This window comes from Squalius cephalus (assembly GCF_949319135.1).
Source record: "Squalius cephalus genome assembly, chromosome: 4".
In the NCBI taxonomy this organism is placed as follows: domain Eukaryota; kingdom Metazoa; phylum Chordata; class Actinopteri; order Cypriniformes; family Leuciscidae; genus Squalius; species Squalius cephalus.
In genome coordinates, this window is record NC_137125.1 from 39,974,085 (window position 1) to 39,988,321 (window position 14,237).

The 14,237-nt window shown below is 36.6% G+C and overlaps 2 protein-coding genes and 1 long non-coding RNA gene across 3 annotated transcripts in view; 2 read left to right on the top strand and 1 right to left on the bottom strand.

Annotated features, from left to right (window-relative positions):
- Positions 1-1,685: 1,685 nt before the first annotated feature.
- Positions 1,686-14,237, bottom strand: part of LOC307157697 (B-cell receptor CD22-like) — a gene marked incomplete at both ends in the record, with an annotated part of 97,191 nt that continues 84,639 nt past the window's right edge. The window contains one exon of the mRNA XM_079869624.1: positions 1,686-1,960. Within this exon, the coding sequence (XP_079725750.1) occupies positions 1,686-1,960 (275 nt within the window). The remainder of the gene's footprint in view (positions 1,961-14,237) is intronic.
- On the top strand, positions 5,533-9,391 carry LOC307156613. Its single transcript, XR_013820751.1, has 3 exons — positions 5,533-5,582; positions 5,790-5,885; positions 9,290-9,391. It is a non-coding gene; the product is annotated as an uncharacterized lncRNA (long non-coding RNA).
- On the top strand, positions 10,229-13,270 carry LOC307157015 (serine/threonine-protein kinase pim-2-like; the record flags this gene model as incomplete). The annotated part of the gene is made up of 7 exons (XM_079868748.1): positions 10,229-10,262; positions 10,503-10,712; positions 10,899-10,993; positions 11,136-11,186; positions 11,688-12,066; positions 12,170-12,349; positions 13,059-13,270. The coding sequence occupies 7 exons, from the start codon at positions 10,229-10,231 to the stop codon at positions 13,187-13,189; spliced, it is 1,080 nt and encodes a 359-aa protein (XP_079724874.1). The 3' UTR covers positions 13,190-13,270.

Consider the following 14,237-nt stretch of genomic DNA (forward strand, 5'->3'; position numbering starts at 1 on the left):
CTGTATTTACAGCCATCTTAGTTTTTAACTCAAGCTCCTCCTTTTCAGCTTTGAGTGCAGCTTCCCTTCTCTCAAGAGCTTGCTTCTGTTGAAGAGCTTCTGCTTTAACAACCAGTTCCACTTGTTCACTTTCAAGTTGCATTTTAAGAGAAGCAATAGACGACTTGGATGAGTTAGAAGACCTTGATGACCGTGAGGAATGTTTAGATGACCGTGATGACCATGAGTGTTTTGATTTCACTTGGGAAATACTGTCTTTGGGACCAATATCATCCAGACCAGCAGCAATATCAGCAGTAACAGGAGCATCGACCATAACAGCAGCGTCACCAGTGTTTGCAATTTCATTTTCTGCCCCCTCAACCTCATCATCAGTCATTTTTGTTTGCGACAACCATTTTTCAGCATAATTTTTAAATTCATTTATGACAGTCATTTTTGGCAAAAACCATTCATTTTGATCAATTTCAGCATTGTTTGGTGACAACAGCATTTTAATTGACTCATTTACTTCGTGCAAGTCATTATAAGCTTTATCAAACTCAGTTCCCATTTTTAACTGGACTGTTTCCACGTTTTGTGCATCATTCATTAATGCCATGATTTCGTTTTTCTTTCTTGTCAAAACGCCCATTTTTGCACGTCGAGACGCTTTCAGTTTTACCAGTCTCTCGCTTTGATCAGAGTTATCATGACTCTCTTCCTCCATGTTCAATTAATCTCGTTTTACAACTCAAATATTTTCTCATTGCACTCCCAAATCTCAAACAGAAACGTCAGGAACTTCATATTCACAACGTGCGGGCTTGTTCATTCATTCATTCAGCTGAGATCGCTGCAAACTTTATCAATGAAATGACGTCTGATGTTTAAAGACGCGCATCCAATGAGAATAGCGAATTTCAGTTCATTCAAGCAGAGTAGCAGGCCCACGATATGTTGAGATTTGCAAACAGAAGATCGGGTACAACTTAGTTCAAGCAAACAATTCCTTCTTCCGAATGTTCAAGTTCTTTCTAAGGTTAGCAGGCAACACAAGCCTATTTTCTTTGACTATGTAATTTTTCTTAATGTTGCAGCCAGTCGCTGACGCGCTCAAACATTACTCCTCGAGTCCGTTTCATTCCATTGAAGTTTTTTATTGCATGTCATGTGAATAATTGTACCTACATTTCCAGTGGTTTTATTGTCCTACCGTACAGCAGGGAGGGTGATGGAGCTTTCAGTAAATAATCCAAAGCTTGTTACGGGATAAATGAGCGGTCAAAGAAAATATACGGCTGCACCTCGCTAGCCACGACAATCACTTTCCAATACTGAGCTCCATGTTAGATTGAACCCATAAAACAGGTGCTGCAGTCACCTGATTGCTGGTGGGCGGGTTCAGTAACGCACACCTCCATGTTGCACTCGTAGAAAAGCAAAACCAAAGCAATATTAAAGCAAAAAAAATCTAAATATAAACAAATATAACATAACCACACCAAACTATTATTAACAAAACACATTATCATAATTCGACTCAAACCATAATAAAGAAAGCAAGTCTGGCTCCAACAACTACTGTTGAATGAAAAAAACAGCCAGAGCATTCTGCTAAATATTTTTTTTGTGTTCCATAGAAAACATAGTTAATGATGGAATAAAGTTGTATTATTGGTTGAAAGGTTCTCTCTATTCCTTTATTACTCACATTGAATGTCTAGCATCACTGATGACTCATTGTAGCCGTGTTTGTTCTGAGCTTTACAGATGTACCAGCCTCTCTGTGTCGGGTCGGTCCTGTTGAAGGTAAGGGTGGGTCCAGTCTGCAGCTGCTTCAACTCTCTTTCACTCTTTCTAGACCAGGTGTAGTTCAGCTCTGCTGGATTTGCATCACTTCTGCAGGTCAGAGTCACAGAACTGCCCTCCAACACCGAGCCAGACGGAAGCACAGACACTGATGTGTTTTTAGGGGGATCTGAGGGGAAAAAATACATTGCCACACAATACAATTTACAATAATATGATTACCAAGTCAAAACTGATACAAAGCATCACTTACACTGAACATGTAATGTGATGTTGTCCTGTGCTGTTTTGTTCTTGTCCTGTAGCTGGTAGGTTATAGTGCAGGTGAAAGTGACTCTGTGGTGACGGTGAGTAGCAGTGAAGTTCAGATCAGAGATGAGGAGCTCCTGTTGTCTGCTGCTCTCACTGAGGGGGATTCTGGGAGTGAAGCTCCATGTGAGAGTTGGTGGAGGAGAGGAGCAGAGAGTCTCAGCAGAGCAGCGCAGACTCACAAATCTCCCCTCCAACACCTCCTGATCCTGATCCTTATAAAGCTTTACTGTGGGTTTGGGGGGAGACTCTGAAATACACATGAATACAAGATTAAGTACACTGACAATAATGGCATGACAAATACATTTAAATTATTAACATAATTTTTAACACATTCATTTAAATAAAAAGGACTCAAATCACTCACCAAAGACATTTACAGTGGAGGTGTTTAGTTTGTAGCTGTATTTCAGATCACCACTCTCAATCCTGAAGTGATATTTACCATTATGATTTGAACTAACATTATAAAAGATAGTAGTGCAGTTCTTCTCATGTAGTTTTCCAGTTGCCCCTTTAAAGTGATTAGTAAAGTGAACTCTAGAGTTAAACACATTATTTCCATCTTTGAACCAAACTCCTATAGCAGCACTCTCAGTGAGGTCTTTGTCATATTTATCTCCAATCTCAAATGTACACTTTATGATCACACAGGATCCACTGAGAGCTTCAATCTTCTCTGGCAGACTGATGCTGAAATCTCTACAGCAAACACCTAATAACACACACAGCACAAACTGTTAAAGCACACAAAGAAATGTACAAGCGCATTTCTAGCCATAAACACAAACTCTTTATATGTTTCAGTTTACAAATAGACCTAATTTACATTTCAGTTTTCAGAGGAGAAAATCAAGTGTGGATTGATGACGATAGATGCTTTAGTACTGACTCAAACAACATCATAATAATAACATGGCAAAAAGGCAGAATACTTGATTTAAAATAAAATGTAACATATTTAATGTTCAACTTTCTTTATCTTTACATCTATGAATTTGGTTTGCTTTTATTAAAATAAGGTAATCAGACTCTTACTTTGCAACATACAAAAACAGACCTCTATTAAACAGGGGTGTAAATGTACTTGTAGTGAGAAACTGTACTAAAGTTAAAGTACAGATACTGTATACATTTTTATTTACTCAATTAAAAGTCTAAGTAACTAGGCAAAAAAATAAAAATATTAATAATTGAGTGAAAGTAAAAAAAAGTGTCCAAGTTTATTAAACTACAAGAAAGAAGTATACTTTTCTTAGATTTTCAATTGACTTTTGAAAACAATTAAGAGACAGTATAGAGATTTTATAATGTTTTATATTTTTGATGCAAATAATTCATTGGCTGTTTAAATAAAAACTAAAACTTATGTAAGTATGATTGATTGGCTTGTTAGTGACATTAAAATAAAGAATAACACATTTTATTTTTAAATTATTGTGGAAAGATTTAAGTCATGATGACTGACATAGTGTACTTTGTACTTTTAAGTCTACATGAAACTGTTATGGAGTAATAAGTGTTGCATATTTCTTGTAAATGCAATTGAGTAATCGCAGGTATTCGGTCTAAACAGAACCGCTATAAATAATCATATACAGTAGCGCTCCACAAATACTTTTCAACTATGCAATTAAACCATTTAGACCTATACACAACATATTTAAATACACTGATCATATAAAAAACACATTCATCATGATAAATATTTTAGTGGTTCACTTCATCTAACAAATGTCTCATTAAAGATATTGGTGAAGGTGAAGACAGGGCCGGAGTGGGGGAACTTTTCAGCCCGGGAGTTTCAGGCCCAAGACCGGCCCACTTTTTCCATGGTGGAATTCCAAATTACCACTTTTTCCAAACTGGATAAATGAAGCAACAGTTCAGCTCTTACTATTGTGTAGTTTTTATTAATACCATAGTTCAACAAATAATGTAAAGGTTAAATAATAATTCACTTAAGCTGAGAAGTTAACAAAAAATATTCCACTATTCCACAAGGATAGGTTGATAAATTAACAAAAGCAGAAAGAAAAAAAGAAAGAAAGCATTTGAAATGTATCCCACTATTCCACAAAGAGGCATATTGAACTAATGTTTACAGATTTATTTGTATTCAAAAATATTCAAAAATAATGCTTTTTTAATCAAAAACGGTGATACCTACTCTCAGATAAATGTAGATAGAAATATAAAACCAGTCCTAATTAAAAGAAAACAAGTTGACAAAAAGATTGAATCCAATATTCCAATCCAATATCAACAGTGCAAATTTTTTCATATCTTGAGTTTTGTTATCATCAATATTAAATTGCATAATATTTGCAAAGTCTATGAATCGACATGTATTGGGTGATACAAAAAGGCTATTATTTTAATTAAATTTTATATTTTGCTTGTGAATAGGTTGACACCGCTACAACAGTAGGCTATTAGCCGAATAATTACGTTGCTAATGCTAATCATTACTAGACCTATCTCTCTTTACCTGTTGCCAATTGTGTTTGTCCTCTTGAAAATAAATCTGTAAGCTTGGAACATTTGGCAGCATCCTCCTCCAATGCCTTTCTTTTTATCAACCTAGCTTTTTCAGCCCCTCCTGGCCTCTTCCTCCCATCCATCATCCCTGACGCATAGCCTACCGCGTTTGAGCATTTGATTTATCATTTGCGATGTGCGTTTGAGCATTTGATTTGCCATTTTCGATGTGCATTTGAGCATTTGATTTATGATTTGAGCATTGACTTATAGATTTAATTATGACAGGTTTATACTGGGTTGATAATGAAAATTAAAAATCAAATCCGAATGAGGAAATGAAATTGCATTTGAGCATTTGATTTATAATTTGTGCAGCCATTTTGAGAGTTTGATTTATTATTTAATATTTTGACCATTTGATTTATCATATGAACAGTTGTTTTGAGACTTTGATTTATTATTTGATCTTTTTAAGCATTTTAATTTTAATTATGTTAGGAAAACACTTCCATAGTTAGCGACGCGTTTTATGAATTCTGCCAATATTTACACTTGAACCGATCGCTAGTATGGGCCTGCATCATGCTATGATTCGAATTTTAGTTGCTATAGTGACGCGTCTTATGAATTCTGCAATCTGCATGTATCGATCTGCACTCCCCGAGCTCTTTGTCTGTTGAGAGACGAGGCGAAGTAACAGACTTTTGCAGAGAATTTCTGTGCGATACTTGAGACTTTTAAGCTGTTTTCTGGATTTCTGAGAGGAGACTTTTATTCTAGAAGGACATCGGAGGATATATCCTTTTTATAGAGTTACATTTTTGAAAGCGCCATACAATTTCTGTCATATAATTTTTGATATTTTTTTTCAGGGGAGTATTTCCGAGGAGATTTTTCTTTTGTATTGTATTTTGTTGTATTTTGTATTGATTTTATTGTAGTTTGGAGGAGGAGGAGGTCGATGGCTCGCAAGCACATGATGGGTGAAAGAGGAAGTGAGTGCTTTAATTTTTCATTTGCTATGTTTTGTGGTGTGATGTTGTACAATGACTGACTGATCCAATTTATTTGATTCATTCGTTGCATGTGAAATAAACTTGAATTGAATTTGAGTAACTTAACTTAAGTAAAAATCTGTAATTGACCACAGACATTGATTATTATTATTAAACTATGTGATATGTGAAATATTCCATCCTAAGAGCACTCCAGATCCAGGAGAGCTGCGGCTGGTCAGGAGGTTTGGAGACCCGTTTCGGATGACCGAGATCAGGATCCGCTGCCCAGAGATGGACAAAGTAAGTTAACGTTACACAATTTCCTTACTTGAGTGAAAGTAAGTTACAGATACTACTGGTCAAATATTACTCAGTTACAAGTAAAAGTTGAAAAGACTGATTTTTACTTGAGTAAAAGTACAGAAGTAACGTTACGCACTGAAGCGTTTTTTTATTTTTTATTTAATGATTTAATGTTATACCTTGACAAACTATACATCATTAAAAAGATATAAGACCCAAGTTTGAGTATTTGACAACTATTGTATTCTGAGAAACTTATAGTGGCAGTTATGTCTTAATTTGTTTCAGGAGTTATGAAATGAAAAAAATGCGTCGATACCTTTAATATGAATTATTCGCGTCATCCTCTCCCATTCAGAAAAAAACTGTGCTGTTGTCATGACAGCGCTTGACAAAACAACGTCCCTCAGGGCTTTTAGCTCAAAAGAAATTGCAGATTTGGAGAAATATTGATAGATTCTCATAGGTTTACATAAGATTTCTATAGACAGGAATAATATTTATTGAATTTATACCAAGCGGCAACCTCCCCTTCTCTTTCTTGAAACCAACACGGAAGTGAGTTAAACTGCAATTCATTAACTGGCCGCTTGGGCTGGCTGCAGAAGTGAGTCAAATCTGTATCTCCCCCATGTTAAAATTACCAACTTTACAGCAGAAAATAAAATGTTTACAGCTTGGATCTCTATGTGGCTTTGGTCTATACAGCTAATTTTGCCCTTCATAACAACTGTGAGGGGGTGAATTTTTTTATAACTCATCCGTTTAGTTGATTAATATTTACATATCTGCATTTAAGGGTGTGGCCACTTGAGTGACAGGTGGGTTGTCGCTGATGTCAATGCTAGCCGTTTCCGTTTGTCTGCTGTTATTACTAGCCGTCACTTCACCTCAGCAAATGTTGCTGCTGAACTTGCTTTCGCTGCAGTGTTTGTGCTTTTTTTTCGGGATTATTTCATACAATTTAATACACCCATTACTTTGGTACAAAGCCCACAGCCTTGGATTCCGTCGTTGTCGTCGAGTATCGTTCGAGAGAACAATCAGCGCTGTATTTCAGTTGTTTTCCTCTGTGAACATGCACTAATGGATGTCTGACAATTTCGTTGCTTTTTGGAGTTTTCAAATTTAACCCTCAGGGCTTCTTCATAAAACGGACGAAGCCTTAAAATTTAGCTTTATTTTTTCCCAGGATAACCAATCAAATATATTTTTGTTCTATAATATTTTCTGATTATTATTTATAATTTTTTGAGTTTTTTATGATACTTTGCATTAATTATGTAATTTTTATGAGCTATTTTTTCCAATAGAATTAATATATATTTTTTTTTATTTTATTTTTATGCAACATTTCACATCAAAATAGAGTGCAGGCCTAAAAAAAAAAAAATTCAAGTGAGAAGAGCGCCATCTAGTGGCTTCAAAATATATTAATATGTGTCATGTCCTATAGCTTTTTTATTAATTTTGATTTCTCTGATCTATTATGTGCATTTTAAGGTGTTTTGAAGGCCAAAAAAAAACAAAGGATAACAAGAGCTTTAAAAACAATGGGCAGTCTGTCAGTGTAAACAGGTCAACTGATAGGATGAATTTATGAATATTTTTCTTAGACGCATTCATTTACTGAAAGCTACTAGGAAATCTAGGTAATAAACTTTATTAAATTAATTCACAATATGTAGGCTACACATTCAGCATTGATCTTATGCCTAATACAGGGCTGTAGACAAGGCTTTATCATCAAAGACGTCCTAAATTTGAGGTTGTTATGAGGTTCAAATTTTTTTCTGATATGTGCATTTTAAGACGTTTGAAGGCCTAAAAAAGGATAAGAAATAGCTTTAAAACCATGTCAGTGGGCAGTAGATTAGTTTTCAATACCTGCTCTCTCCTCATCTCCATCTCCATCACCCTTTCTTTTTCTCTCAGTCTCCTCATCTTGCTCTGTCTCTTGACCGTAAACTGAAGCGTCGAGTCATGAAGATTACAGAATCTGATTAACAAACCTGAAGCGAACACAAATTTGTGTAGCCTACACTTTATCACACATTTATAGGGGGGATAGGCGGGTGTTTTTGACAATTGAAAGCCACCAAATGACGAATATGAAAAAACGAATACGACAGTTTCGGACTCGGTCAGTGTGCACGGACCTTACTGCTAAACTTTTGAGGCTCGCGCAGCCTCTCGAGGAGAAATCAATCAAATGAGCGCCGAGTCTATGAGGGTAACACACACAAACTCAATTAACATACTGCGGTTAAATTTCTAAATGGGGTGTTTTTATATTTATAACATTTGATACAGTTCAGCAACATCACACGACCGATCACTTAAAAGTATAGTGGAGGATTTTTTACTTCCCGGGTGGATCACCTATACTATTGGTCCTCCTAATTGTCAATCATTCTGTTAAATCAATCAAACTTATTCAAAAAGTGGAGAGGGAGGGTCTTATCTAATATTCGGAAATATCCTCCACTATACCTTTAATTAACCATCACGAATGAAAATGTGACACTGATTTCATATGACAGTTCAATAAACAAGTAAGTTAATATTAAGTCAATTACATTTTAGAAGAAATATTGACTGTTTTGGTTTATTTTAGCAGTGAAAATAGTTCCCGATGAATCCAAACAAAGACCACAACATAGCGCGTCTCACAGCAACACTCAATCGTGTTTTGAATGATTCAGTTTTTGAACGAATCGGTTGAGTCAAAGATTCAATTGACCCATTCACAAACATCTGTCTCATTTTTGATGAATCGGCCGTTTGAATGAATCGTTTGCATGAACGACTCATTGACTCGCTTAATAAAACCTGCGCGCTCACTAATGACAAACCAATCAAATTCGTTGATTTTTTTTTTTTAAATCACTTCAAACACATTTAAATTTTTATTCAGGAGTTATGTATATACAAAACGATAACTTTTGATGACAGTAGTTTATTGATAATTTTTTTTTTTTATTAATAAAAAGAAGAAAATAATTCCCCATCCTGTGGGGGCCCCACCGGTTGAGAACCACTGGTTGAGAACCACTGGTTGAGCCCATTTGAGAGGCGGACAAAATCAGAATTTAAAATGGACTGAATAAACTCTCTACGAACTTGACGAGCGATGCCGCGCTGACGGACCATAGACTATAAAAAAGAGTGACTGACATGTATGCACATAAATCACTGTCACACACACTCTCAGAGTAATATTAAGAGTAAAATTAAATACATTTCTAATAACTTTACAAAACTTTGAAGCTATTTATAACTATTTTTTTCATTATGCCAATAATTAATTCTACATTTACAATAAACTGCCAGCTGTCAGCTTCCAAATGAGATCATACTTGGTCTAATAGTTGTTTTCATTAGTTTTTTCTTCATTTCAGAAAAAGCTCCAGAACATGAGCAGAGACCTGGTCTTTGCCTCAGGCTCTGGAATGCTACGAAGGGTGTTTTCTGCTGCTGTTCCAGTAGTGCTGTGAATGTTGTGGAGCCTTTTATTCCTGAACCATCATCACCACCTGCTGCAGATCACTCTGGAGTCAAGCCAAATAATGGTAAATCATTATTTCTCCAACATTAAACAGTATTATCTTGTTTTCCACTCAAAATAAGGATAGTTTTTTACAGAATATTAAAATTATTTCCCCCATTATAATATTATTTTCTCGACCAGCGCTGATTTTTTAAATAAAACAATGCATCTAGCAACAGACACTCTACTGACAACAAGTAACTTTTCAACTACATGTCAACTTGTTCTAACCCTACAAGTCTACTAATACTGTAATGAGAGTTAGTAGACATGTTGGTGCAATGTTACTTATAGACAGCTGAATGTCTGTTGGGAGGAGCATCACAATAAAGAGTTTGCAGAGGGTCTGTTGCACTATTAAGATTTGAATTGTAAAATGTAAGTTAAGTCATTATATCATTGCTTAATTTGAGGTCAGAGATGGGTTGTTTTAATAGTTGTTTTCATTAGTTTTTTCTTCATTTCAGAAAAAGCTCCAGAACGTATGAAGAAACCTGGTCGTTTCCATAAGCTCTTGAAGGGTGTTTTCAGCTGCTGTTCCAGTAGTGCTGTGAATGTTGTGGAGCCTTTTATTCCTGAACCATCATCACCACCTGCTCCAGATCACTCCGGCGTCAAGCCAAATAATGGTAAATCATTATTTCTCCAACATTATTTTAAACAGTATTACTTAAACAAGTATAACTTTTTTTCCACTCAAAATAAGGCTTGTTTTTACAGAACATTAAAATTATTTCCCCCATTATAATATCAATTTCTTAACCAGCGCTGACATTTTTTAAATAAAACAATGGATCTAGGAACAGACACTCTACTGACTATAAGTAACTTTTCAACTACATGTCAACTTATTCTAACCCTTACCAGTCTACTAATACTCTAATGAGAGTTAGTAGACATGCAGGTGCAGTGTTACTTATAGATTTATAGAATGTCTTAAAGGGACCAAAATAAAGTGAAACCAAAGTAACAATTTGATGTGATCGCTAACATTGATAATTAATATTATAAAAAATAAATTAAAACAAAAACAGTTTTTTATGTCTGAAATGTTCCATCCTCAGGCCACTCCAGATCCTGGAGAATTGTCTCCACAGATTCTTCTCCGGACATCTCGTCATCTTTAGCTTGCTCACTCCCTGAGGTATGCCAGGGTTTGTCTAGGTCTGGCAGCCTCGAAGGGTTTCTGTGTCCTGTCGAGCCAACAGAGACATCAACTGGCCGAACTGCTCACGGTGCCGTGGAGGCTTCTCCACTGAACAAGAGCTCATCAGGTGAGACTGAAATAAGGCTGGGCAGTGCAAAGTCTACAGAGAGAGATTTTGCTATTTCATGCATAACTGAGTCAAGTTTTTAACATGTCCGATTTACTGTTGCTCGACCAGCACTGATATTTTGTAAGTAAAACAAAGGGTCTAGCAAGCTAATAATTGTCTCATATTTTTCTGTTTGTTTTTCAGAGTCCTTTGAGTCTCTCTATGACTTGGAAAAGCTAATTGGATCCGGAGGATTTGGCAGTGTGTTCCTGGGGACACGCACATTTGATGGCAAAAAGGTAAATCTTACTGAATTGTACAAACATTTTGCTCTTGCATGGATCAAAACAATTTACAGATGGTTTAATACTTAGTTCAAGGCCAGGTGCTTTAATACTGTTACTGTTATTGAAACTGGGTCTTCTTTTTTTTTTTGTGCAGGTTGCCATCAAGCGGATACTCAAGATTGACAACGATCGCTATCTTAATATTGTAAGTTGGCCAAAACCTGAATGTGTATCGAGTTGTTTAAGTGCAGATTACTGTAGTTAATACACCCATAGGAAAAATTAGGTATAAGTGTGATCAACAAATCAGTTGAGTGTCTGTTCCTAGATCCATTGTTTTATTTTAAAAATGTCAGCGCTGGTCAAGAAATTAATATTATAATGGGGGAAATAATTTTAATATTCTGTAAAAACAAGCCTTATTTTTTTAGTGGAAAACAAGATAATAGTGTTTAAAATAATGTTGGAGAAATAATGATTTACCATTATTATATAGCATCAACCGCTATATAAAAGAAGGTGATCTGACTATAACAATAACATTACGATGAACACAAATTTACCAAAATACAAAATACACCAAATAACTTTGAGCTGATAAGGCTCTTTTGAACGCATCTAAAAAGATCAAAGAATAGTACATTTCAAGATGATGTTTTCTTCAGATTTTTACCCAGCTAACCTTCTGTCTGCTTCTTCTCTCTAGCCTGGGAATCCCAAACCTCTCGTTACCGAAGTGGCGCTGCTGCTGCTGATGAAGCGAGAACCCATAAGCCCCTTCGTCATACAACTGTACGAGTGGTTTGAACATCCTACAACATTCATTCTGGTTATGGAGTATCCGGAGCCCTGCGAGAGCTTGCTGGACTCAATCACTCGTCAACCTTGGAGTGACTGTTTCTCACGGGTCGTCATGAGACAGGCTGTGCGGGCAGTGCAACACTGCATCCATCGTGGTGTTTTCCATAATGACATTCATGCGCAGAATTTCCTGTTTAAGAAAGACACGATGGATCTCAAGCTAATAGACTTTGGCTGCGGTCAGCTATTTAGTAGTGAAGGCTACGAGAGCAAAATATACAGGGGTGAGCATTTTTGGGAGTGTGGAAAACTGAAGGTAGTGACGTACTAATTATTTGGTGATGCTTAAAAAAAAAGCTCAACAATGTGCAAATGTCTTTCTTACAGGAGTTCCTGAATTCTGCCCACCTGAAGTCTTTACAGAACCTCGATTCCACGCCGTCCCAGCAAATGTCTGGTCCCTCGGTGTGTTGCTGTACATGTTGTCGAACACATGTCCTCCTTTTCTTAATAGAATGGAAATCACACAAGCCGAAGTTACATTTCAGAACCCCAACTTATCCAAATGTGAGTGAATAATGATGATAACATTGATAAACACACATAAAGCAAACGATTGGTACAGAAAGTTAAAGGTTGTAGTGTGTCAGAATTTTTATATATACTGTAGCTCAACGTATAGCGAACCAACGTATGCCAGGTCACATGGTCATGACTAACCAGCTCTCTCCTTATTAAAATGTGTACAGACTGCAGGGATCTGATTAGACAGTGTCTAGCCCGGGATCCAACTAAACGCCCCAGCTTAGAGCAGATGTTACAACATCAATGGTTTTATCGTACAACATCAATGGTTTGATCGGAGAAGCTGAGGAGATTCACTCGATCAGTTTCAGGTGTGAGGAAGTGTAACAAGCAGAGTAGGATTATTATCTTTTGTCTTAAATTCTGGATTATTTGTAGTGAGATTTTCAAATTTGTGTTCATTGTAATGTTATTGTTATAGTCAGAACACCTTCATTTATATAGACACTCTACTGACTATAAGTAACTGTTATAACTAACAGTCTACTAATACTCTACTAATACTCTTAATGAGAGTTAGTAGACATGCAGGTGCAGTGTTCCTTGTAGATTTATAGAATGTCTTAAAGGGACCAAAATAAAGTGAAACCAAAGTAACAATTTGATGTGATCGCTAACATTGATAATTAATATTATAAAAAAATAAATAAAACAAAAACAGATTTTGATGTCTGAAATGTTCCATCCTCAGGCCGCTCCAGATCCTGGAGAACTGCTTCCACAGATTCTTCTCCGGGCATCACATCCGCCATCGCTGCACTGACGAGAATGTCTCCCAAGCGTTGTAGGTGTTGCGTGGCTGCATGTAATAATCCAACGTAGCCTCTCTCTATTTTACCCAGAGATGTTGCTTGCCAGACAGACGCAAAACCGCTGACCAAGTCTGTTGGTACTCGGTTATCAATGAAGACGTTTCATGTTCAGGTATGTTTATGTATTACATGATACTGCTTATACAGAGGACCTATAACTAGTCTTGTTACACAATAAGTGTCACATAACAGTAACACACAACTACTTTGTATATAACAGGTGTCCAGACAACAGATACATTTTCGGACATTGACAGTTTGTCACCAGCAGCTGGTTTAACATTTAGGACCTCTACACCAGGGGTTTTCAAACTGTGGGTCGCGACCCATTTGTGGGTCGCAGATTGGGAAGAGGTGGGTCGCGCAGTCACTATTGGCTGCAGTTAAATTTACGTTTCATGATTCATGAATGACACACACAAACATTTTGCACGATGTACCAACGTTAAATAGAAATCGCTATGAGATCACATTACACAGGAGAATTCAAATGTCACGAAAGGCGCTGCGTTTCCCAAAAACATCGTATGCCTAAGTAGATCGTAAAACCGTTGCCACTTGTGGTCTCTACATCAGCTTAGCTCCCGATGCTTTTGGGAAACGCAGCGGAGACCTGAATCAGCCTTTCGTGACATTTGAATTATCCGGTGTAATGCAATCTCATGCAAAATGCAGAGCAGTGATTGGAGTAAACGAGTTTCTTCTTGTTAATAATGCGCACAAACGCTTAATGAACCGTGCCGCTCTGAGACGCTGAAATTGTTAACACATGTCGCAATAAGCGCGCGCTTCATGAAACAAATCGCACACTGATTTCTCTGTCGTCTGTTCAACACAGCACTGTTGTCTTTCAGAGATATGGTCGTCGTAAGAGTGCGTTGTTTGCGTTCCCTTGCATGCATTTTGCTACAACGCAAAAAATATAGCCTATATATAAAAAGTATTTCCCATGTACACACACGAGCACGAAAGCGTTTTCTGCGCTGAATAACGCAATGCGTTTAACAACACTCACAGCATAAATATTAGTATTGAAATTCTAGGTCCTAGGCCTACTG